The 26,352-nt window shown below is 42.1% G+C and overlaps 1 protein-coding gene across 1 annotated transcript in view; it reads left to right on the top strand.

Moving 5' to 3' along the window:
* LOC310829901 (uncharacterized protein) overlaps positions 1-26,352 on the top strand; it is a 169,979-nt gene that overhangs the window by 74,507 nt on the left and 69,120 nt on the right. Inside the window, exons 14-15 of the mRNA XM_083708914.1 lie at positions 207-333; positions 19,512-19,591. Coding sequence (XP_083565040.1) covers positions 207-333; positions 19,512-19,591 — 207 coding nt within the window. The remainder of the gene's footprint in view (positions 1-206; positions 334-19,511; positions 19,592-26,352) is intronic.

Below are 26,352 nucleotides of genomic sequence, written 5' to 3'. Positions count from 1 at the left end.
CCCCATGTATAAGATGCCCCCAAATTGAAGACATTGCTTTTTTGGGGGGGGGGACCTAGTCTTATACACTGAAAAATACAGTAGTTGGTTTGTCTTTGAGTATGGAATAAGTAGTTTAGTATTTTCCTACTGAGTGGGGAAAGGAAGTCAAAAGCGCTACTAATTTCTGTGAGTTAAACTGTTTGTGTGTTCATTTAAATGGGCAGGTTCCACCCCTTTCTGAGTGTAACCCAAATTGCCCTCCTGGTTCCAGGAAGGAGAAGAAGGAGGGGGAGCCATTCTGCTGCTATGGTTGTGCTCCATGTCCTCAAAGCAAGATTTCATCCCAGAAAGGTAAGTGACATAAGATATATACATTTCAAACATAATTCATGTTAGAAATTGTGGAAAAGGTTAAGTAAATAATTGGTAACATATTGTTTGTTTGGAGAACCACATTTTTTTTTTAGAACAGTACACATTTTGGGGGGGGCAACTGTATTTTGGTTGATGTGTTGGTTCAAGGAGTGCAGTTTGGAAAACTTTCCCATTCGAATGTCAACAAAACCAAATTTCTCCTCCGTCTCTATTGGCAGACAGCCCCCATACAGGAATATGGACATTGTCCTAAAAAGACAAGGTTTGTTACCCATGAGATAAATGGACCATTGATCTGATTGAGTATAAGATGCCTTCCTTAATTCTTATTCTGAACAATTATACGGATGGTATTTATTTGTAGTTGCCACTCTTGTCCGTCTAAACTGCACCCCAAAAAGCCTAACACACAGTGCTGAGGTAGGGTTCTTAGGCATCACTTTGAATCTGGTTTATCTGGAAATATCTGTGATACTTCTAATTTAACATTATGAGTTCCATACTCGCAGTATTAGTAGTTGCTCTCCAACACATCCAAAATCTGAATATATTATTTTCTTTCCAGACATGGTTGACTGTGTTGCATGCCCAAAGGACCACTACCCACACAGGAACCAATCACAATGCATTCCAAAGACCATCAGCTTCCTGTCTGCTCAAGAGCCTCTGGGAATGAGCTTAGCATTGTTTGCTCTTTATTTCTTTCTCCTCACACTGGTGGTCCTAGCCATTTTCATTAAACATCAGGACACACCCATTGTCAGAGCAAACAATCGGGACCTCACCTACACTCTCCTCACTTTCCTCCTGCTCTGCTTCCTCTGCCCATTCATCTTCCTCAGCCCTCCAGAAAGAGTGAGCTGCCTGCTCCGACAAATGGCTTTTGGCCTTGTTTTCACAGTGACCGTTTCTTGTGTTCTGGCCAAAACAATCACGGTGGTTCTGGCCTTTGTGGCCACCAAACCAGGATCCAGAATGAGGAAGTGGGTGGGGAAAAGACTGGCAAGCGCTATTGTGATTTCTTGTTCCCTTATCCAAGTGGCCATTTGCAGTGTGTGGTTAGGAACCTCTCCCCCATCCCCTGATTCTGACATGAACTCTGTGATGAGAGAAATCATTTTAGGCTGCAACGAAGGGTCCGTTGCCCTGTTTTACTGTGTCCTGGGCTATATGGGCTTTTTGGCCATTGTCAGCTTTGTTGTGGCCTTTTTTGCCAGGAAACTGCCTGAGAGCTTCAATGAGGCCAAATTCATCACCTTCAGCATGTTCTTGTTTTGTAGTGTTTGGATCTCCTTTGTTCCAGTGTACCTGAGCACCAAGGGGAAATACATGGTGGCTGTGGAGATCTTCTCCATCTTGGCCTCCAGTGCTGGCTTACTGGGTTCCATCTTTGCTCCCAAATGCTACATCATTTTATTGAGGCCTGATCTGAACAGCAAGGAGCAGTTAATAATTAGGAAATAGCAAATATAACCTCCCAATATATTGAGAGGCAATTAAAAAACAAACAAACACGTCTCATTACTTTCTAGGTTATTTTCCTATAAGTAAGGTTTCAGTAGAGTTGCTGCCTTCATGATAAACCAGTGCCAGTGATTTCAGTACAGCCCCTCCACGCTTAATTGGGGGTAATGTTCTGAACATCAATGAACATCTGCTGCTCTTTCTCTATTCCAGATCAAAAATACTGCACAAAAAATAAACACATCTAAAATTTTGGGGGCTGGATCGAGGCTGGAGGCTTTGGAACACTAAAAATATCTAATAGGTACCACAAAATATGCAGGCCTGACTAGATCATCCAATGGTGATTGATTAGAAACTGAATAAGATTTGCCAAGAGAATCTCACCCCATTCTTTAGCCTGTCTTAGTATAAATGTCATTAAATTAATGAACAGATGTTCAGGTGTGAAATTTTAGGTCCGATTAATCATTTCCACGGTCAAGTGAGGCATTTCAGCATTGATGGCAGTTTATTCTACATGCCTTTCTGTTGTCCCATAAAGGGACAGAAGCCACTTTGAATGAAACATCACAAACATGGTGTGTGTGTTTTTTTGTCATCTGTTTCATTTTCCTGATGTAAAGAGAGCTAGTTATTATCTCATCTGTAATTATTACTCTCATAATTACTAACTGTCTCTTGGATAATGTCTCAATAGATTTACAGAGAATAAAATTCAAAGTCTAAACATTAGAATATAAAAACCCTTCTTGTGATTCTATGCAAGGGAGAGGACAGAGGAAGGGGAAGGATTTCTACTGTTGTCTATGTTGAGTTGTAGAATAGGATCTTGATCTGTGAATTGGTAGTGTAGTGCGGTTCCTGTCAAGGCGGAATATTGTGCTGAGGGTTGTACTGAAACTAAGGTTCATGTTTCACATGGAAGTAAGGGTGTTTGAGGAGGAGAAAGAATATTTGCCTCAGCATGCTATTCTTTATTGTGCCCCTTCTCTTTCTTCTGCCACATTTGGTGTGCAAACATACCACGAGTTGCACTGTCCATGATCTGTCCAGAATTCCACATGAATACTACCAACCTGGTGATCTTATTGTTGGCAGCCTTGCTTCTCACCTTTTTTCTGCTTTTGACAAAGAAGACTTCAAAGAAAGGCTAACTACCCGTCAACTTCTTAATACCTTGTAAAGACTTCATATGTCAGATAATACAGAAACATTCTTAAGCTCTAACCAGGCTTACTCAGAAGCAAGTGCCAAAGGTTTCAGTGGGATTTACTTCCAGGCAGAGGTGGTGGTGGTGGGGAACTATTGCTAAGCTGAAGAGTTCCCTAGTTAAGATGGAAAGCCCTTCTCTGTTCTGAATATTGAACTTCACCTCAGGAAGTTTGGGCTAAGAGCTCTTAAGAGGTGGGGTTCCAAGACCCCCAGATGTTCACATCCAAGTGAGGCAAGGCTTATAGGATACTCCTAGTTAAAAATATGTCACAGGTTTGGAAATTATGAGAACTACTCCATTAAGCTAGGCTACCTACTTCTCTGCATTTTGAAACACGTTTTTAATTGGATCAAATCAGTACCTGTATATTTCTGTGCTTTGTGGTTTAAAAATGCTTTATATCCTCTGTTGAAGGTCTCTGTTTATGTCAGTGTGTGAGTGTAAAAGTTTGATGCTTTGTGCTCTTAATGTTGTGCAGAGCTGTTCAGTTATAGCTACTTGGTGATAGGAAGGCAGGAAGGGGAAAGAAATTCAATGGCATTTAATATTTATAGGCAGGGCCTGGAACACGTACATTCATTCTGATTGGCCTTGGGAACAAAAGACAGTGATTGGTTGAAGGTTCTGAACATTGAAGAAATGGCAGTTAACTGTCAGTTGGGAGAAGTAATGAGTTGAGGTGTGAGGCAAAGTCAAGAGATAGCTGAGGTAAAAGTGGACAACTGAGACTTAAATAGTTAGGTATTTATCCCCAGTTTGTCAAGACTTGTTGTAGTGGAGATCAGGTTTCCAATGTTTAATGCTGTATTGTGTTTTTAAAGAGTGGCTGGGAAAACCCAGCCAGATGGGAAGGGTATAAATAATAAATTATTATTCTTAACAGCATCTCTTGAATCTTTAGATACCGTTGTCAAGTATATGTAGGACCCGAAAGTAAGTATCAGTACTCCCTTATTCGAGATAGAGGCAGGATTCAAATTAGTTCACATTTAAATGTGAACCTACCAAAATTAGCATGCTCTAAAAAGATAACAAAACCAAAACACAACTATCATTTGAAATTTATACAATGCATTATTTTAGGGAAAATTGCTTTGCAGATATGTGTATACTAGGGAACTATTTGCAGTGAAATACAGAAGGATGATTCTGAAGCCCTTTTTAAAAATTGCATAGCATATTTTCCAAGGGTTCAGCATAAAATTCTCTTTGCAGTGTGGTGGCAAGGAACTACCAGCATATTCTAGCTTTGGTGTTTGCTGTCAAGGAGATCAATGAGAACCCCAAGATTTTGCCTAATATCACCCTGGGATTCCACATCTATGACAGTTACTTCAGTGAAAGGATGACTTACAGGGCTGCTCTGAACCTTCCCTCCACACTTATACCCAACTACAATTGCCACACCGAGAAATATCTGATGGCAGCTATTGGGGGATTGGACTTTGATACCTCCCTCCAAATGGCAGACATTTTGGACATTTACAAGACCCCCCAGGTAAGATACCACCTTGGCGACTTCATACTTGTTTACTATCCTATTTTCTATCCAGAAGGGTTTTGTACAATAGAGGAGTTGTGACTGACAAAGGAGGGTAGTCCTTCCATCCACAAAAAGTGTTTCCAGTGCGCTTTGCTCAGTTAAATTAAATGCCACCAAAACACACACCCTGTCATATAGTATTGAGCCATCAGCAGCATTTAAACATGTCTGCTCAAGTTGGGCATTCCTTTCTCCCTTCTTAAGCACACTGGCCATTTTTATTTACTGGAGGTATGAGTAGTGTATGCTGCAGGCCTCCCCTGACTCTAACTAGCTTGGTGTCTCAAGTTCAGTAGATGATGCCATCTCATTGACAATGTTGCAGGAAGATTCAATGGCAGGTGCAATCAGTTTCCATCTCAGGCTGCAGAATGTCTTTGGCCAGACCTGACCTCACCCAAGTGTGAATGGTATGGGAGAAGGTAGCTCTTTAGATATATGAGTTTCAGACAATTTCTAGGGCTTTAATTGAGACTGGAAACAATCTGGCAATATCCTGGCAGCTGTCTTCTGTACCATCTGAATCTCCCCACACATCCCCCCCCCCAATACAGGCTTAAACCATATAATCCAACTGGAAGGGATACTGCATGGATTGGTGGAACATCTCTGCAACCCTAGAGCTCAATCCACAATCTTGTGGTGAACTTCGTTTGAATGTATGGGTGTCTGTCATGGGCTAGGAAATAGTATTCTCCTATTTAGTCTTATCCACTGGCAAGTCATCACACCATTGAAAGGGTTAGCAGAGCACCTACAATGAATGTAGAAAGCCCTAGGATTAATCCCTGGCATCTCTGGGTAGGTCTGTAAAGGTCTCCTGCCACTCCATCTAGACAATACTGAAATAGATGGATCAGTGGTCTAACTCAGTAGTAGTCACCTTCCTGCATCTAGTCCTGCTTCCATCTGAGGCATTTAGCTGTGGGATGTTTTCCTTCCTAGCAGTAGCAGGTGGAGGCAGCAGCTGTAGTGGGCTGGGGGCAGGCAGCATCATGGGTGGAGTACTTGAGCTAGAATTGTTGTGACCTCTGCAAATCTCAGGATCCCTCCAGGCTGTCACTAGTTTTGTGTAGGATTCAGCCACTCACCTCCCTTGAGTACCTATGCCTTCACTGGAGGTTTTTAAGCAGAGGTTGGATGGTCATCTGTCATGGATGCTTTAGTTGAGATTCCTTCCAACTCTACAATTCTATGATTGTATGATTCTGCATGGGTGAACTGGTGCTTTTGTGAGCAAAACTACACACACATAAACATACTCCAAAAAGTGATGGGAAAACGGCTTCCTTCCAAAAAGCAATTGGGAAATGCACTGGAAAGTGCCGGATAACATTTGCTAGATGCAACATTGTCTAGCCACCTCACAAATCATTCAACCTCTCTGCAAACTTTGTAGAAATAAATCAGGGTCCATAATGAATAAACAGAAAACCCGGAAATGCCATCAGGCCACTGGCTGCTGGCTTCTCATTCCTTGTCCAAGGGGGAGCGCTACAGCAGCATTCCAAATGCCATGCAGGAAGAAGGGAAGAGTGAAGTAAAAATAGATAGTCTTTGAATGGAGAGAAGGTACTGTGGTAGTGGGAGAGCAAAAAAAAACATGCTTCCACTTTTCATTCTGCCAACTGGTGCCTCTCTCACCCAGTGGTGGAGTTTCATGCTCTGGCACTGGGGGATGGAGAGCAGGTGGGGGCGGGGCTGGCGTGCGTTCTGGGGGCATGGCACACCGCCCACAGCGGTGTGGCGCACATCCTGGGGGCGTGGCACCCAGCACGGGCGGGGGGGCAGCCACAATGGCACCCCACTGGGATCGCGCTGCCAGGGGCGGTGTGCTCCCCCCGCACCCCTCTTCCTCCGCCAGTGCTCCCACCTTTGCCCCATAGCTTACTGACTGAAGACTGAAGCTGCTATCCTCAAAGCTGGGACTCAGACAACAGGAGGCAGTTGTGCACACATTGTGGCACTTGAGTGATGTGTGGAAAGGAAGGGAGGTTAAGACACCATGAAATGAGAAGCTGAAATGCAGTGATGAAGAAAAAGGGAGGAAATGGAGAAAAGAAATGGAGGAGAGGAAAGTAGCAGTGCAGGAAACCAAGGACTACAAACTTAAGAAGGAAAAGGGGGCGGGGAGAGGTAAAAAGGAATGCAAAGAAGTGGGTATGCGGGGTGGCAGAGGATTAGGCAGAAGCTGAGAAGCTCCATGGAGGCAAGATCTGCTGCCCTTCCCAGCTTTCGGGAACCTGCCTTCTTAAGGCAACTGGCTCATTTCACCTTCTGTGTGGTCAGGCCCTCAATGGACATAGGCAGTCTGTCTTCCACATTTACAGATTATGCTTCTTTATTTCCTTCTAGCTCACTTATGGCTCCTTTGGCCCAGAGCATGCTGGTGAAAGCCAATCCACTTCCTTCTACAAGATGGTGCCCAATGAAGCCCATCAGTACACTGGGATTGTTGAGTTACTTTTGCACTTTGGCTGGACATGGGTTGGGTTGCTTGCTAGTGGAGACAGTGGAGAGAGATTTATTCAGACGCTGAAACCTCTGCTCTACCAGAAAGGTATTTGCTTGGCCTTCTCAGAGACAACCCTGAAAACGACATATTTGGCTGAGTACTATGTCATGTATTTCCACTGGGTCCAAATTTATCAAGCTATTATGGAAAGTAAAGCCAAGGTGGTGGTTGTCTATGGAGGAACAAGGTCCATGCTTGCCTTGCGATCAATGGTAGCACTAGGTTTACTGGAAAATGTGACCAAAACCTCTGAGGGCAAGGTGTGGATTCTGACAGCACAGCTGGATTTCACAGCAATGACCTATCAAATGAGCATGGATATGCAAGTCTTTCATGGTTCCCTCTCCTTTACAGTTCATTCAAATGTGGTGCAAAGTTTCAAAGCCTTTCTTCAGGCACAAAATCCTTTTGAGGAAGATGGAAATGGCTTTGTCAAGCAGTTCTGGGCACAAGTATTTCTCTGTTTATTTCCAAACTCCAATACACAAGAGCAGGCCAGTGGAACCTGCACTGGAGAGGAGAAACTGGAAGATCTCCCTTCATCTGCATTTGTGATGAGCATGACTGGCCACAGCTACAGTCTTTATAATGCTGTCTATGCCACAGCACATGCTCTACATGCCATGTTCTTGTCCAGGACCAAATACAGGGCAGCAGTGGAAGGAGGGATGCAGGAGCTTCAGAAATTCCAGCCTTGGCAGGTAATTCTTTTCATGAGATACATTTTATTTGACCTGGGCAGTGATACATAATACATAATACATAAAACAGTACAGTGGTACCTCAGGTTAAGTCCTTAATTCGTTCCGGAGGTCCGTAATTAACCTGAAAACTGTTCTTAACCTGAAGCAACACTTTAGCTAATGTGGCCTCCTGCTGATGCCGCGCCGCCGGAGTTCTTAACCCAGGTAATATTTCTGGGTTAGCAGAGTCTGTAACCTGAAGTGCATGTAACCTGAGGTACCACTGTACCCTGAAAAAAATCAAGCTTCAATGTAAGACCATATTCTCTCCTTGTTTGCAGAGAAGCTGCTCATTAAGGACTAGCATAGTGAAATATCAGGCCACCTTGCTTACAGCTGTTAAGCAGGAGGACCCAATCCTGGTTTTTTGTGAGCAACTTCCTTTGTGTGCATGGCAAAACATGCAGCAACCAGAAGCATGGAAATACTGTAAAACCTTAAAATATGCCCTTTCCAGTGAATTCCAGAATATCCCACTTCACTAGCACAAAAATAGATCACATGCTTAGCAGGTCCTACACGATTTACTTACAGAACTCTTCAAAATTCAAAGATTTTTGGAACACAGCACTCAGAAAAAAGTTGCAGAAGCAGAAGACATAGCTTGGTTACAAAATAGTAAAAGTTCCTAAGCTTGTTATTGGTATAGAAAATGGTAGTTTCAGACTACGTTCTTCTCTGAAATAAGCGGCTTCTTAAATCCATGTGGCTGTAAGGAGCAGCTCAGAACTCCATTCAAACCAAATTCAAACACAGAGTAAGCAGAACAGAAGGCTTTGTTGCCCATTTCTTCCCAAGCTAAGGGGAAGTGACATAGGCCAAGCCTGTCAGGACACTTTACAGCATTAAACCCTTTAGGTATGTATTACAAGACATTTACATTACTTCAAAGTTACTCTTTTTCTTTCAATGCAGCTCCACCCCTTTCTTAGGAGTGTCTCCTTTAACATCTCTGCTGGGGAAACGGTATCATTTAGTACGAACAGGGAAGTAGAAGCTGGCTTTGATATCACCAACCTGGTCACTTTTCCAAATAACTCCTTCATGAGAGTCAAGGTTGGAAGGGTGGGTGGGGAGGCTGCCGCAGGCCAGGAGTTTACCCTTGATGACAACAGAATGGTGTGGCACAGAAGCTTTCAGCAGGTGAGGCATAATTCCTACAGCTATGAAACATAGGAAAAGAGAATGTTATTCTACTTACATATCATCAGTCCAGCACATACCTGCCTTTCCAGCCAGATTCTAAACATTTTCCTCTGCACTGCTTAAGAATAATAGAATCTTAGAGTTGGAAGTCATCCCGAAGGTCATGTGTTCCGGGATACAGGAATCTCAACGTAAGATGATCTTGCTGGCTCAAATCAATGCCCAACCAGTGCAGAATAATGCCATTGGCCAGTCTTGTCCAGCATCTGGATATGGCATATGGCTTTTGGCTTCGGGTTCTTTTCGTCCAAGTGCATTTCATGAGTCTCTTGGGAAGAGGAAGCAGGTGTTTCCTGCTTGCAGTTCAAGTGCATGATGGTTGAGAAGTAGGTGTTGTGAAGGTTTGTGGGTAGCTATTCTTTGTCACCAAGTGTAGAAGGAGGAAAGGGGTTTCTTAGATTGGAGAAGAATCAGCCCTCCCCAAGAAGGCTTGCCTGGCACCTCCCTTTGTATCTTTAGGCACCAGGCGAAAATATTTCTCTGGGCTGTTATTATTTTTGTGCATGTTATGCCTTTTGTGGTTTTATAATGCAAACTGCCCTGTGGTAAAATAAATAAATAAATAAGGTTCTAAAAGTGGCCAACCAGACCCTTGTGGGAAACCCACAAACAGGACATGATCACAACACCACTTTCCCCTTTTGCGATTTCCAGCAACTGGTATCCAGCACCATACTGCCTCTGACCATTGAGTAAAAGCATTCCCTCCACCAAGGGGTGGTAGCCTCTGATAGGTTTCTCCTCCACTAGTTTTTCTAATCGTCTTTTAAATTCAGCCAAGTTGATGCCCATCAATGTATCCTGTAGAATTGAATCTCATAGTTTTAGCTATATTGTATGAAAAAGTGCGCCTAATCAATCCATTTAGCTTCATTGGATATCTCTGATTTCTTCTATTATGAGAGAGGGAGAAAATGCTTTTCCTTACCCTCTTCCCCATTATTTACATGAGCAGGTTTCGCCCCTTTCGGTATGTAACCCAAGTTGCCCTCCTGGTTCCAGGAAGGAAAAAATTGAGGGGAAACCATTCTGCTGCTATGATTGTGTTCCATGTCCTCAAGGCAAGAGTTCATTCCAGAAGGGTAAGAGACACAGGATATATAATTTTCCAACCATATGTCATGTTAGAAGTTGAGGAAAAGGATAAACAAATTAGTGAAGTGTGCATTTTTGTACATATTGTTTGACTGGAGAACTGCATTACAAATGTTTAGAGAAGTTCACATTTTTAAGGGCATCTGTACTTTAGTCAATGTGTTGGTTCAAGGAGGGCAATGTAGATAGCCTTCTCATTCAAGTGGCATTAAAAAAAAAATCCCCTCCATCCCTATTGACAGATAGCCCCCACAAAGGAATATGGACCTTCTCCAAAAAAAGGAATGGTTTGACGCAGATTATCTAATTTTTGTTACAGGGTAAGATACAGCAGGCAATTTTGAACTAAATGCACCAGTGATATGACTTCGTATGATACACCTTCTTTAATTCAGGCAATAACAAATAAACATGTCTATGAATGATGCGTGATTGTACACCCGGGTGCGGTGGAATACGTTCAACCTAGTATGTGGGTGTAGAATGGGGCTGGGAATGGAACCCTTGTGTAAAATGGTCATGGACTGTACCTGTTCTGAACAATAACAATGTGGTTTATGTGGAGTTAGCAAGCCATCACAGGACACCCCACATAACCCAACACAAAGGTTGAGGTGGGATTCTGATGCATCACTTTCAATCTGGTTACTCTGGAAATATCTGTGATAACTACAATTTAACCTTATGTGTTCCATACTCACAGCAGTAGTTGTCACTATCCTAACGTCTGAAATAAAAACTTTTTTTCCCAGACATGGAAGATTGCGTTGGGTGCCCCAAAGACCACTATCCAAACATGGAACAATCGCAATGCATTCCAAAGACCATCAGCTTCCTGTCTGTTAAAGAGCCTCTAGGGATGAGCTTAGCATTGATTGCTCTTTTTCTCTCTATCCTCACAGTGGTGGTCCTAGTCATCTTCATTAAACATCGGGACACTCCCATTGTTAGAGCAAACAATCGGGACCTCACCTACACTCTCCTCACTTCCCTCCTGCTCTGCTTCCTCTGCCCATTGATCTTCCTCAGCCCTCCAGAAAGAGTGAGCTGCCTGCTCCGACAAATGGCTTTTGGCCTTGTTTTCACTGTGACCGTTTCTTGTGTTCTGGCCAAAACGATCACGGTGGTTCTGGCCTTTGTGGCCACCAAACCAGGATCCCGAATGAGGAAGTGGGTGGGGAAAAGACTGGCAAGCTCCATTGTGTTGTCATGTACCATTATCCAAGCGGGAATTTGCACTGTGTGGTTAGGAACCTCTCCCCCATTCCCTGATTCTGACATGCACTCAGTGAAGAGAGAAATCATTCTAGGCTGCAACGAAGGGTCAGTTGCCCTGTTTTACTGTGTCCTGGGCTACATGGGCTTTTTGGCCATTATCAGCTTTGTTGTAGCGTTTTTTGCCAGGAAATTGCCTGAGAGTTTCAATGAGGCCAAATTCATCACCTTCAGCATGTTCTTGTTTTGTAGTGTTTGGATCTCCTTTGTTCCAGTCTACCTGAGCACCAAGGGGAAATACATGGTGGCTGTGGAGATCTTCTCCATCTTCGCCTCCAGTGCTGGGATACTGGGCTCCATCTTTGCTCCCAAATGCTACACCATTTTGTTGAGGCCGGATCTGAACAGCAAGGAGCAGTTAATAAAGAGGAAATAATAAATTATACCATCATCTTTCTGGGGGTTTTCCTACCAAAATATGAGCAATGTAATCTCTCTTTATCCACACCATTCAATTATGTTGTGGCAGGCATAGCTCACTTTGGGAGGGAATTGGTAATCAGGCCTCTTGCTTTCCTTCGCTTTACCTGAGAAGCACATTTTAGGTCTGAGCTGGTTTCCTCATACTCAGACCACCTGGTTCTTAGAAGCCTCCCTTACATTCCTATACCAAGAATTTTGAACTTTCAGCATTGTAAATAAGCCTTGTTTTGCTGCCTGTGTTTTCTGACTTGTGTGGGAAAGCATATGAACCTTGCCTTTGAAGAGTTTATAAGTATTACCAGTTCTTAACAAATGTGTGGTCTTATTCTATGCTAAGGGAAGATGGAAGTCATATTTTAAAGGTCTAGCAAACTATATTTCCCCACTTTAATTTGTTGCATATTTTGTGATTTAAAATCTCGGGTGGAAATCTCTCACCAAAGAGTTTGTGCCCCAAACCTGGATCTTGGCATCCAGAGCATTCTCCTTTGTTGATACCTATTTACTTCCTACCAACACAAACCACGTACAAAACTCAGCCCTTTTCACCATTCTTTTGTCTTGGCATAATTGTCAGGAAACTAATGAACTGGTGTTCAGGTGGGAAATTTTGGGAGGTCAGATTAATCATTTGCACCGGTCAGCATCAATAAGAGACTGGCTAACTGTTCTTCTCTTCCTCATTGCTATTAATTCTGCATCCCCTTTTGTTGTCTCATAAACAGACAGAAACCACTTTGGATGAAAAATCAGAAGCAGGGTGGTTTTTTTTGCTCATTTTCTGAGAGCTTCTTATTACCTCACCTGTAATTATCACTCTCAGCATGTCTAAGTCTCCCTTGGATAATGTCTCAGTAGATTTCCAGGGAATACTAACCAATGTCAAAACATGGGTATTATAACCTCTTCCTGCCATTCTTTACAAGGGAGAGGACAGAGGAAGAGGAAGGATTTTCACTTTTCTTTCAATAAACTTGTAAAATAGGATTTTAATTTGTGAATTGTTAGAGAAGTGCTGTTCACAACAAGGCAGAATATTGTACTGAATGGTTGTTAAGCAAGGTTCATGTGCTGGATGGAAATAAGGGTGTTTGATTAGAAAGAATATTTGCTTCAGTATGCTACTGTTTATTGTGCCCCTTCTCTTTCATCTGCTACATTTGGTGTGCAATCAGACCATGAGTTGCACTGTCCATGATCTGTCCAGAATTCCACATGAATACTACCAATCTGGTCATCTTATTGTTGGCGGACTTGCTTCCCACCTCCTTACTGCTTTTGATGAAGAAAACTTCAAAGAGAGGCTAACTATCCATCAACTTCTTAATAACTTGTAAATAATTCAAATGTCAAATAATCAGCTGATACTGAAATATCACCCAGCTCTAACCAGGCCTATTTAGAACCTAGTTCCACTGACTTCAGTGGGATTTACATCCAGGCAGATGTGTGTGTGTGTGTGGGGGGTATTTACAAAGCTGAGGAGTTGGCTTGGAAGAAGGGAGATGCAGATCTGAATGTGACAGAGAGATGAGAGAGCCTGGTCTTGTTGATGTGTGCTCTCCTCCCCACATCCCACCAAACCTCTTTGACGTAGAGGTTAACAAGAGAACTCACAGATTAAACCTCCCTAGTTTAAGATGGAAAGCCCTTCTCTGTTCTTAATGCTCACCTCAGAAAGTCTCATGTGAGGGGTCTTAAAGGCTCACTTCTCCTTTGAGGTTGCACTCAAAGAGCCCCTGATGTTCTCATCTATATCAAGATAGACAATTGTGTTTATAATTTATAGACAGGGCCTGGATCAGATATATTCAGACTGTATTCAGGTGAAGGTAGTGAATAAATGTCAGTTAACTGTCAGTTGGGAGAAGTTCTGCGGAAGGTGTGAGTTCCAATTGAGCAGTAAAGATCAGGTTTTCCTGGAGGAAAATGGCAGGACTAGGGGAAGTCTGAATGAGCCCTATATTAAGCTAAAATGCTGCTCAGTTCATACCAGAAGAATATTATAAAAGCAGATTTCTTAAATGATCCAAGCAGGCAGGAACATAATCTGATGAGTTTGCCAGTCAGAGGCAGATTGTACCTAGCTGCTAAACCAATTTGTGTGTGAATTGGTCAGGAGTGGAGGCTTAGTGATGTTTGTATGAGAAAAATATTTCGATACTGGTGTCAGCAAGAATATCTCTTTGATCTTCAAGAAGCGTTGTCAAGTATATGATGGACCCCAAAGTAAACATCAATCTTTTATTATTGGAAAGGGGGGGGGATTCTAATCAGTTCATATTTAAATGTGAAACTACTAAAAAGAAAAAAGAAAAAAGGGAGATGTTCTAAAAATATATCAGAAATAAAACACAGCCATCATTTGAAATTCACACTTCTCCGAATTGTTCAATGCAGTTCTCCAGCTAAACAATATAAACAAAAATGAATATCTGGAGGTCCCTAAAGTGTCCCTAAAAACACATATATTAGTGTAAGTGGAATACAAGTGGAATACAATGCATTCCTGAGGGGAAATTTTTCTGCAGATATGCAGATATTAGGGTACAATTTGCACTAAGATACTGAAGATTCATACAGAAGCTGATTTTTAAAGAATAGTTCATAGGATATCCCCCAATGATATAGCATAAAATTCTTGTTGCAGTATTGTGCCAAAGAACTACCAGCATATTCTGGCCTTGGTATTTGCTGTCAAGGAGATCAATGAGAACCCCAAGATCTTACCCAATATTACATTGGGATTCCACATCTATGACAATTACTTTGATGAAAGGATGACCTACTGGGCTGCTCTGAAACTTCCCTCCACACTTGTCCCCAACTACAAGTGCAACATCCACAGACACCTGGTGGCAGTTATTGGGGGACTGGACTTGGATACCTCTGTCTACCTGGCAAACATCTTGGGCACCTACAAGATTCCCCAGGTAAGATAGTGCCTTGGGCATTTCACACTCAGTCACCTTGATATTTTCTATCCAGAAAGGATTTGTATAATAGAGAAATAGTTGTGAGAGACAAAGGAGAGTGATTCTGCCCTTCACAAAACTGCTCCCAGTGTGCTTTGCACAGTTAAATAGAATGCGTAGCATCAAACTGTCAGTGTCTATGGATGAAGAGAAGCTAATGGAATGGTGGAAGAGATCTCACCCCACTTCCTTCTCCACACACACCTAAAAACATGTATCCAAATTCCATTCTGCTGACTGAGACCCTCTCACCTTTGCTCCATGGCCTACTGGTTGGAGACTGAAGTTGCTCGCTTGCAAAGCTGGAAGCCTGACAATCAGGAGTCAGCTGCCCACACATTGTGGCACTTGATGGGGATTCTGTGTCCTAGTGATCTGAGAGAGGAAGGGAAGACACCATGAGAGCAGGAGCTGAAATGCTGCGATGAAGCAAAGCAAAAGAAACAGGGGAGAAGAAAGCAGCAACATAGGAAGGCATAGAGGTAAAAGTGGAGAAAGAAAAGGAGGGAGGGAGGAGAGGAAAGCAGGAAACTTGGCATGCAGGGGTGGCAGAGAAGGAGGTGGAGGCTGAGAAACACAGGGTGCAATCTGCTACCTCCCCAGCTTTCTGGAAACTGCCTTCTTAAGGCAAGTGGCTAATTTTGCCTCCTGGGTGGGCAGGTCCTGGATGCACATACCCAGTCCTTCTGCTATTGTAGATGATGCTCCTTTATTTCCTTTTAGCTCACTTATGGCTCCTTTGCCCCAGAAGATGCTGGTCAAAGCCAATTCACTTCCTTCTACAAGATGGTGCCCAATGAAGCCCATCAGTACACTGGGATTGTTGAATTACTTCTGCACTTTGGTTGGACGTGGGTTGGGTTGCTTGCTGCAGAAAGTGGAGAGAGATTTATTCAGACCCTGAAACCTCTGCTCTCCCAGAAAGGCATTTGCTTGGCTTTCTCAGAGACAAACCTGAAAACGACACATTTGGCTGCGTACTATGCCATGTATTTCCAGTTGATCCAAATTTATCAAGCTATTCTGGAAAGTAAAGCCAAGGTGGTGGTTGTCTATGGAGGAACCAAATCCATGCTTACATTGCGAACAATGGTAGCACTAGGTGAAATGGAAATCGTGACCAAGATATCTGTCGGTAAGGTGTGGATTCTGACGGCACAGCTGGATTTCACAGCATTGAGCCATCAAATGAACTGGGATATGCAAGCCTTCCAGGGTTCCCTCTCCTTTGCAGTTCATTCAAATGTGGTACAAGGATTCAAATTCTTTCTTGAGGCACAAAATCCTTTTGAGGCAAATGGAAATGGCTTTGTCAAGCAGATTTGGGCACAAGTATTTCTCTGTTCATTTCCAAACTCCAGTACAGAGGAGCAGGCCAGTGGAACCTGCACTGGAGAGGAGAAGCTGGAGAATCTCACTTCGTCTGCTTTTGAGATGACCATGTCTGGCCACAGCTACAGTCTCTATACTGCTGTCTATGCCATAGCACATGCTCTACATGCCATGTTCTTGTCCAGGACCAAATACAGGGCAGTGGTGGAAGCAGAGATGCAGGAGCTTCAGCCTTGGCAGGTAATGCCTATCATGGGATATACTTTATTAGACATAGGCAGTGATATGTAAAACAGTACCCTGAAAAAATTCAAACTCCACATTCTCTGCTTCTGTGCAGAGAAGCTGCTCATTAAGTACTAGCACAGTGAAGTATCAGGCCATCTTGCTTTTAAAAAAACAATTATTTTTTTAAACAAATTCATTCACTTGCATAGTATTATTACAGATATTAAAACTTGCACATGATTCTTCTGAATCTCAAGATTTCCCTCCTCCCCTCCATGGGTTCTTTAAATAACTTTTAAAATTGCATATTATAAATCCATCTAATTTATCACCCTTCGTTGTATCCAAGTCCTATGTATCATTGCAAGAGTTATTTAAAATCTGCCAATGAGTTCAAGCGTTTACAGTGGTCTTTCAAGTATAATATACCGTATTTTTCACCCTATAGGGCGCACTGGCCCATAGGGCGCACTTATTTTTTTGCATCTCTAAATATTAATGCTGCTTGCTTATCATTCCTGGCCTCCAGATATTCTATCAAATCAATTATATTTCTCATATTATCCTTCATCTGCCAACCAAGAAGAAAGCTGGCTTAATCTTGATGGATGAAATCCTTTTCATTCTATTTGCCAAATATTGGCGAATAGTTTGTAGTCATTATTTCACAAAGAGATTGGCCTGCAATTTTTAACTGACAATAAATCTGTATCTTATTTCAGAATCAATGTAATATATGCCTCTTTCCGAGATTCTGGCAGTTTCTCTGTATTTAATATTCCATTCATTATATCCTTAAGTGGTTGTGCCAGAAAATCTTGTACTGTATTGGCCTGAATATAAGCTGCACCCAAATATAAGCTGTACCTTTAAGATTGGAGGGGAGGGAAAAGAGAAAAAGAAAAAATAACTGAATATAAGCCGCTTCATTCCTCGCTGCCCCTGGCTACATACTGGGGGCAGGGGGGGGGGCTGATCTGCATTCCTGGCAGCCTTATCCCTTCCCGGCCTTGGGGGAGAAGACGTGGGCAGGCACTGCTTTGCCACGCTCCTGGCACTGTTTGCCGAACACTCCTGGCTACATATCATAAGGTCGCAAATATAAGCCACACATTAACTTTTCACAGTCTGAATTTGGGGAAAAGGTGGAGCTTATATTCAGGCCAATACGGTAATTTCTTATAATACTTAGCTGATAGTCCATCAGGTCCTGGCGATTTACCAGCTTTAGCCTGGCCTATTCCCTGTTGCATCTCCATCATTGTTACTGGTGCATTCAAAGAACTGATCTCCTTCGGAATTTTTTGTCAATTGTTCTGCTTTAAATAACCTATTTTTTCTCTGTGTTCCTCACCAGCTCAATATAGCTCTGTGTAATAACAAACTGTTTCCTTATATCTTTTGGATTGTCTACTATTTTCGCTTCTGCTTTCAGTTTATTTATTAAATGTTCTCTCTTTTTTCTTTAACTGCCATGCCAGCAATTTCCCTGGTTTGGGTTATGGTCCAAAAGTGTCCTAAGTTGTATCTCTGTTTTTTTCTTAAATCCATGTGGCTGTAGGGATCAGGTCAGAACTCCACACACACCAAATTCACATTTAGAGTTAGCAGAACAAATGGCTTTGTTGCCCATTTCCTCCCAAGGTAAGAGAAAGTGACATAGGCCAAGCCTGTCAGGACACCTTATTCTACAGCATTAAAGCCTTTATGTACGTATTACAAGACATTTGCATTACTTCAAAGTTACTCTATTTCTTTCCTTGCAGCTCCACCCCTTTCTTAGGAGTGTCTCCTTCAACAACTCTGCTGGGGAAACAGTATCTTTTAGTGCGAACAGGGAAGTAGAAGCTGGCTTTGATATCACCAACCTGGTCACTTTCCCAAATAACTCCTTCATGAGAGTCAAGGTTGGAAGGGTGGGTGGGGAGGCTGCCACAGGCCAGGTATTCACCCTTGATGACAACAGAATGGTGTGGCACAGAAGCTTTCAGCAGGTGGGGCATAATTCCTACATCCATGAGAGACAGGAAAAGAGAATGTTATTCTATTTACATATCATCAGTCCAGTACATACCTGCCTTTCCAGCCAGATTCTAAACATTTTCCTCTGCACTGCTTAAGAATAATAGAATCTTAGAGTTGGAAGTCATCCCGAAGGTTACGTGTTCCGGGATACAGGAATCTCAACATAAGATGATCTTGCTGGCTCAGATCAATGCCCAACTAGTGCAGAATAATGCCTTTGGCCAATCTTGTCCAGCATCTGGCTATGGCATGTGGCTTTTGGCCTGGGGCTCTTTTCGTCCAAGTGAATTTCATGAGTCTCTTGGGAAGAAGAAGGTGTTTGATCCTTGCAGTTCAAATGCATGATGGTTGAGAAGGAAGTAGGGGCTGTGAAGGTTTGTGGGTAGCTATTCTTTGTCACCAAGTGTAGAATGAGGAAAGGGGCTTCTTAGATCGGAGAAGAATCAGCCCTCCCCAAGAAGGCTTGCCTGGCACCTCCCTACATATCTATAGGCACCAGGCAAAAACATTCCTCTTCTTCCAAGCCATTAGTGAACTAAACTATTTATGGTCTTTCAAACTGGGATGCTACTGATTGTGTTTGTCATGCTTTCCCTTTTTATGTTTTTATAATGTAAACTGCCCTGTGGCATGGTATAATAAATAAATAAATAAATAAATAAATAAATAAATAAATAAGGTTCTGAAAGTGGCCAACCAGATGCTTGTAGGAAACCCACAAAGAGGACATAATCATAAGACCTCTCTCCCCTTTTGTGGTTTCCAACAACTGGCATTCAGTACCATACTTCCTCTGACCATTGAGTAAATGCATTCCCTCCACCAAGGATGGTAGCCTCTGATAGGCTTTTCTTCCATTAGTTTTTCCAATCATCTTTTAAATTCAGCCAAGTTGATGCCCATCACTTTCTCTTGTAGAATTCTATCTCATAGTTTTAGCTATACTGTGTGAAAAGGTGCCCCGATCAATCAAAAATTAACTTCGTTTTTTATCTCTGAGTTCTAGTATTATGACAGAGGGAGAAAAAGTTTTTCCTTACCCTCTTCCCCATTATTTACATGAGCAGGTTTCACCCCTTTCGCTATGTAACCCAAGTTGCCCTCCTGGTTCCAGGAAGGAGAAGAAGGAGGGGGAGCCATTCTGCTGCTATGATTGTGCTCCATGTCATCAAGGCAAGATTTCATCCCAGAAGGGTAAGAGACACAGGATATATAATTTTCCAACCTTATGTCATGTTAGAAGTTGAGGAGAAGGATAAATCAATCAATGGTGATATGTGCATTTTTTAATGTATTGTTTGAATGGAGAACTGCATTACAAATGTTTAGAGAAGTTCACATTTTTAAGGGCATCTGTACTTTGGTCAATGTGTTGGTTCAAGGAGGGCAATGTAGAAAGCGTTCTCATTCAAGTGTCATAAAATCCAGTTTTCTCCTCCATACCTATTGACAGATAGCCCCCATAAAGGAATATGGACCATCTCCTAAAAAGAATTGGTTTGTGACCCATGATCTAATCTTCGATACAGGTTAAAATATAGCAGGGAATTTTGAACTCAATGCACCAGTGATATGACTTCGTATGAGACACCTTCTTTAATTCAGGCAATAGCAAATAAACATGTCTATGAATGATACGTGATCATACACCCGGGCGCGGTGGAATGCGTTCAGCCTAGTATGTGGGGGTGTAATGGGGCTGGGAATGGAACCCCTGTGTAAAATGGTCATGGACTGTACCTGTTCTGGACGATAACAATGTGGTTTATGGGAGGTTAGCAGGCCATCACAGGACACCCCACATAATCCAACACAAAGGTTGAGGTAGGGTTCTTAGGCATCACTTTCAGTTTGGTTACTATGGAAATATCTGTGATAACTCTAATTTAACATTAAGTGTTCCATACTCACAGCATGTTGTTACTATCCCAACAACTGAAATCTAAACGCATTATGTTATTTCCAGACATGGAAGATTGCGTTGGGTGCCCCGAAGATCACTATCCACACAGAGACCAATCGCAATGCATTCCAAAGACCATCAGCTTCCTGTCTGTTAAAGAGCCTCTGGGGATGAGCTTAACATTGTTTGCTCTTTCTCTCTTTCTCTTCACAATATTAGTCCTTGCCATCTTCATTAAACATCAGGACACACCCATTGTCAGAGCAAACAATCGGGACCTCACCTACACTCTCCTCACTTTCCTCCTGCTCTGCTTCCTCTGCCCATTGATCTTCCTCAGCCCTCCAGAAAGAGTGAGCTGCCTGCTCCGACAAATGGCTTTTGGCCTTGTTTTCACAGTGACCGTTTCTTGTGTTCTGGCCAAGACTATCACGGTGGTTCTGGCCTTTGTGGCCACCAAACCAGGATCCAGAATGAGGAAGTGGGTGGGGAAAAGACTGGCAAGCTCCATTGTGATTTCTTGTTCCCTTATCCAAGCAGCTATTTGCAGTGTGTGGTTAGGAATCTTTCCCCCATTTCCTGATTCTGACATGCACTCAATGTTGAGAGAAATCATTCTAGGCTGCAATGAAGGGTCAGTTGTCCTGTTTTACTGTGTCCTGGGCTACATGGGCTTTTTGGCAATTGTCAGCTTTGATGTGGCATTTTTTGCCAGGAAACTGCCTGAGAACTTCAATGAGGCCAAATTCATCACCTTCAGCATGTTGTTGTTTTGTAGTGTTTGGATCTCCTTTGTTCCAGTCTACCTGAGCACCAAGGGGAAATACATGGTGGCTGTGGAGATCTTCTCCATCTTGGCCTCCAGTGCTGGCTTACTGGGCTCCATCTTTGCTCCCAAATGCTACATCATTTTGTTAAGGCCTGATCTGAACAGCAAGGAACAGTTAATAAAAAGGAAGTTGTAAATTATATCATCATCTTTGTTTTCTTTTTTGTACCATTATATAAATCAAAATAATCTCTCTTCATTCTTATCATATAATTATGTTGCATTTCATCTGTTGCAATTCCTACCTGCAGATCCTTTAAAAATCCTTTGGAGTCTCTGAGACAGGGGTCCCCAACCTTGTCATTGATACCACATAATATTGAGGCCTAACTAGAACACCAAAGTGTAATTAATTAGAAATTAAATGTAAGAATATCGTTTATTGGGAGTCTTGTATATTTATTTACTTATAGCTAGCTTCTCATTCCTTTCTGGGTGATTCTCTAGTAAGTAAAGTTTCAGTTGACATTTTTTCAGCCAGAATTCACGAGAACTCAGTTCTGGCATTTTCACATAGGCACTATTGCCATTATAATAGAATGGGAAGGTATTCATGATGTGTCATGTCAATAGTTGTGGGCAATATTTGCTATTTCAGGGATTAGTGTTTACTTAAAACTCAATGTGTAACAATTGTGGTATTTTTAATGGGCATATTGTTATAAGATATCAGTATTTTCATCCCTCCCATTGCAAGGATACCTGATCCTATTGTTTTACTTTCATACTGTGAGAAAGGAGGGGGCAGAAGCTACTCTTCAAGACTTCCATCTCTGGTACTGTTGTTGTTTTTCTTTGATCTGTCTTACGAAGAGAAAGGATGACTGTATGAGTGCTGCTCCTCTCATACATAATTATGTTCTTTTATTTGATTAATTGGTAGAAATAAATTAGGTATGCTGCAATACCTCCACAGCTTTGCTTCTGTTTACTCTGCTGAGTTTGGGGGCTCACATGAGCAGATGAGTCCACAGCACAAGGACCTGCTTCTCGGGAATGCTGCGTTAGTGTTCCTGTGTTCCTGTGATCGGAAGGTCAGAGAAGGTGCTCCGGTAGCCCAGCCCATGCAGGCACTGAAGACGTGGGCTGATTGTGGGCGTACTGAAAGTACGCCCACCATATTGCTCTATGGGATGCAGGTTGCTAGGAGGACTACATGATTTATTAATATCACTAATGAATGGGAACTATGCAACATAAAAATAATGTGTGTGTAATCTGCACCACCCCATTGGTTCTAGGCCCAAAATCTTGGAAATCAGAACTCATTAGGTGTAACATATACATGTCATTTGTGTATGTAATTGACGATGTAAATTAAAAGTACAATGGTACCTCCGGTTGCGGACGGAATCCATTCCAGAGCTCCAGTCGGATCCCGAGGTTTTCACAACCGGAGGTGCCTTTTCTGCACATGCGTGTGGTGCAGTAGGGTGCTTCTGCGCATGCATGCATGGTGAAACCTGGAAAAATATTTCCGCGTTTGCTGCATGCGTATTCCGAAGGATACATAACCAGAGGTGCTCGTAAGTAGAGGTACTATCTGAATTAGTAGTCAATAGGGATGGAAGATCCTGCCAATTTTGATTTTACCAGATTCTCATTTTGTTCATGTTAAATTCAGTTCTCCATATTTCTGCATGTTTTTTTATTTAAAAATATCCTCATGAAAATTCTTAAGCATTGTTGTGTCAATTTCTACCAATAAGCAAATTTTTCTTTACTTTTTTAATATACATTTTTATTAGTTTTTACATATATTTTCCAAACAGAACATATCATCTCATCTCATCTTATACAACATTTTGGCAGTTTTAGCCTGAGACTCCCATCAACCGCGTCTAATCATTAGATTTTCCAACCTCATCTCTTAATCTTGCATTTATTATCCTACCTATTACTTTTAATAACCCATAACTTAAAATCCATTCTCATAAATCTTTTCTGCATATTTCATATAGGTCTCCTTACAAAACCTCTTGTAGTCCTACAAGCATAGTCAGTTGGTTACAATTGTCTTTCAAATAACTTGCATATTTACTCCAGTCTTTCAAGAATTTCTGGTCCCACTGGTTTCGAATTCTCCCTGTCATCTTATCCAATTCTGCGTAGTCCATCAATTTTATCTGCCATTCCTCTTTTGTCGGTAGTTCTTCAATAAACACATTTTTCTATGCAGTGTCGGCATTTTTGCAAGCTGTGTGGTAATGTTGTTTTCACTATGCACTATTTGTTTGCTTCTGATATTCAGAAAGAACAAACATGATTTTTTCCGTTTTAAGCAGGAACTGAATTGAATGTCTCCCCCATCCCAGCAGAAATCTTTATTTCTCCTCCTTATATGATACCTTCAGCAGGCTTCAAAAAGGGGGTCCCTAAAATACACAAGCAGACCTGTGATCCATCTTGTGGAGAAAATCCTCCCAATCTCAGTCTCCATTGGCTCAGAAAAAGCCAAGCAATTTCCATTTTCTCCTACAAAAGCAGGACATAGCTCAGCTGATTCCAAGTCAATTGAAACCAGTCAAAACGAAAACATGGTCTTCACCATTTACTGGAATATCTCCAAGGCCACCTCCCACATTTAAGCCTGCTCTTCCAACTAGTCTCATGGAACCAGTCTCATCTAACCAACATGCTTCAGTCTGAGTTAATGCATGATGGGGTTAAGACCACAGAGTAAGCTGTTGTGCCAGGCTTAGCTTGCCTTAAGAGTGACTAGGCAATCGCTCTACCTAAGAATCAGCTCTACCTCTCTTTTAAATCAGAACCAGTGAAGGCGGTGAAGGTCCTGTGTGAGTGTCTGGAGGCAGTTGGAGGATGGATGGCGGCTAACAGATTGAGGTTGAATCCTGACAAGACAGAAGTACTGTTTTGGGAGGACAGGAGGCGGGCAGGTGTGGAGGATTCCCTGGTCCTGAATGGGGTAACTGTGCCCCTGAAGGACCAGGTGCGCAGCCTGGGAGTCATTTTGGACTCACAGCTGTCCATGGAGGCACAGGTCAAATCTGTGTCCAGGGCAGCTGTTTACCAGCTCCATCTGGTACGTAAGCTGAGACCCTATCTGCCTGCGGACTGTCTCGCCAGAGTGGTGCATGCTCTGGTTATCTCCCGCTTGGACTACTGCAATGCACTCTACATGGGGCTACCTTTGAAGGTGACCCAGAAACTACAACTAATCCAGAATGCGGCAGCTAGACTGGTGACTGGGGCCGGCCGCCGAGACCATATAACACCGGTCTTGAAAGACCTACATTGGCTCCCAGTACGTTTCCGAGCACAATTCAAAGTGTTGGTGCTGACCTTTAAAGCCCTAAACGGCCTCAGTCCAGTATACCTGAAGGAGCATCTCCACCCCCATCATTCTGCCCGGACGCTGAGGTCCAGCGCCGAGGGCCTTCTGGCGGTTCCCTCATTGCGAGAAGCAAAGCTACAGGGAACCACGTGGTGTCAGAAGAAATAACGGTAGCGAAGGGTACAAGACAGGGTTGCCCACTCTCCCCGTTGCTATTTATAATAGTACTGGAAGTACTTCTGAACTCAATAAGACAAAATAAGAAAATAAAAGGGATTAGAATTGGTCAAAATGAATATAAAGTTAAGGCGTTCACAGACGATTTAGTAATAACAACAGAAGACCTGCTGAACTCAATAAAAGAGATACTGGAAGAACTGGAACAATTTGGTAAGGTGGCTGGTTTTAAGTTAAACAAAAGAAAGACTAAAATAATGGTGAAGAATTTAGATTCGAAGGCAATCAAGGAATTACAACAACAAACAGAAATAGAAGTGGCCAAAAAGGTAAAATATCTAGGAATATGGATAACCCCAAAAAATATAGACCTATTTAAGAATAACTATGAGCAGGTATGGAAAGAGATAAAAAAGGACTTGGAGAGGTGGGGGAAGCTGAGATTGTCATTCTGGGGTAGGATAGCTTTAATTAAGATGAACGTTCTCCCGAGAATGTTATTTCTGTTCCAGAACTTACCGATAATCAAGGGCACTAAGATATTTAAAGAGTGGCAAAGAGGAATCTCAAAATATGTCTGGCAGGGCAAAAAAACAAGGATTAAGTTCAAATTGTTAACAGAAGCTAAAGAAAGAGGGGGATTCGCTCTGCCAGATCTGAAATTATATTATGAGGCATCGTCCCTTTGCTGGGTGAAAACATGGATAAAATTGGAAAATAAGGAACTATTAGACCTGGAGGGGTTCGACAATAGAGCAGGATGGCATGCGTACTTATGGCAGGGGAAGAGGAAGCACAAGGGTTTCGCAACACATATTTTTAAAGGCCCTCTAATGGAAGTTTGGGAGAGGAATAGATTTTTACTAGAACCTAAAGTTATGAGCGTGAAAAAAGTAAACATGAGAGGTGATTGGACAACTTATGAACAATTGTTAACAAAAGTAGGGGGGACATGGAAACTGAAACCATATGACCAGGTTAAAGAAAAAGTCTATGATTGATTACACTATTTCCAAATAAACGAAATGTTTAGACAAGACGTTAAAGAGAGAGGATACGCGGATAAAGAATCTAAATTCCAGACTGAAATAATAAACAATGATTACAAAATTCTTTCTAAAACGTATAATATGCTATTAGAGTATAACTTGATAGATGAGGAAGTGAAGTCTGTGATGATTCATTGGGCAAGGGACATCGGCCATAATATATACTATGAAGAATGGGAGAAACTCTGGAAAAAAACCCTTAAATTTACAGCTTGCATAACGTTAAAAGAGAACCTCATGAAGATGTTTTACCGTTGGTATATAACACCTGCAAAATTAGCAAAAATATATAAAACTTGCAATAAATGCTGGAAATGCAGGGAAAAAGAGGGATCCTTCTTCCACATGTGGTGGGACTGCAGAAAGGTCAAAGGCTTTTGGGAAAGTGTATATAATGAAATGAAAAGTATATTAAGATATAACTTTGGGAAAAAGCCGGAGGCTTTTCTGTTAGGCCTAGCAGGAAGTGATATAAAGAACAATGACAGTAAATTCTTTCAATATGCAACAACGGCCGCAAGGGTCCTATTGGCCCAAAATTGGAAACAACAGAACATACCAACGCTTGAGGAATGGAGAGCAAAACTACTAGAATACGCGGAGATGGACAGATTGACGGGGAAAATTAGATATTTAAAAGACCAAAGGTTCATTGAGGACTGGGGGAAATTTGTGGAATATCTGGAAAATATAAGTGAAGGT

This window comes from Podarcis gaigeae, assembly GCF_964106915.1.
Source record: "Podarcis gaigeae genome assembly, chromosome: 13".
Lineage (NCBI taxonomy): Eukaryota > Metazoa > Chordata > Lepidosauria > Squamata > Lacertidae > Podarcis > Podarcis gaigeae.
Note: the sequence above shows the minus strand (reverse complement) of the source record. Positions and strands in the feature narration are given on the sequence as shown.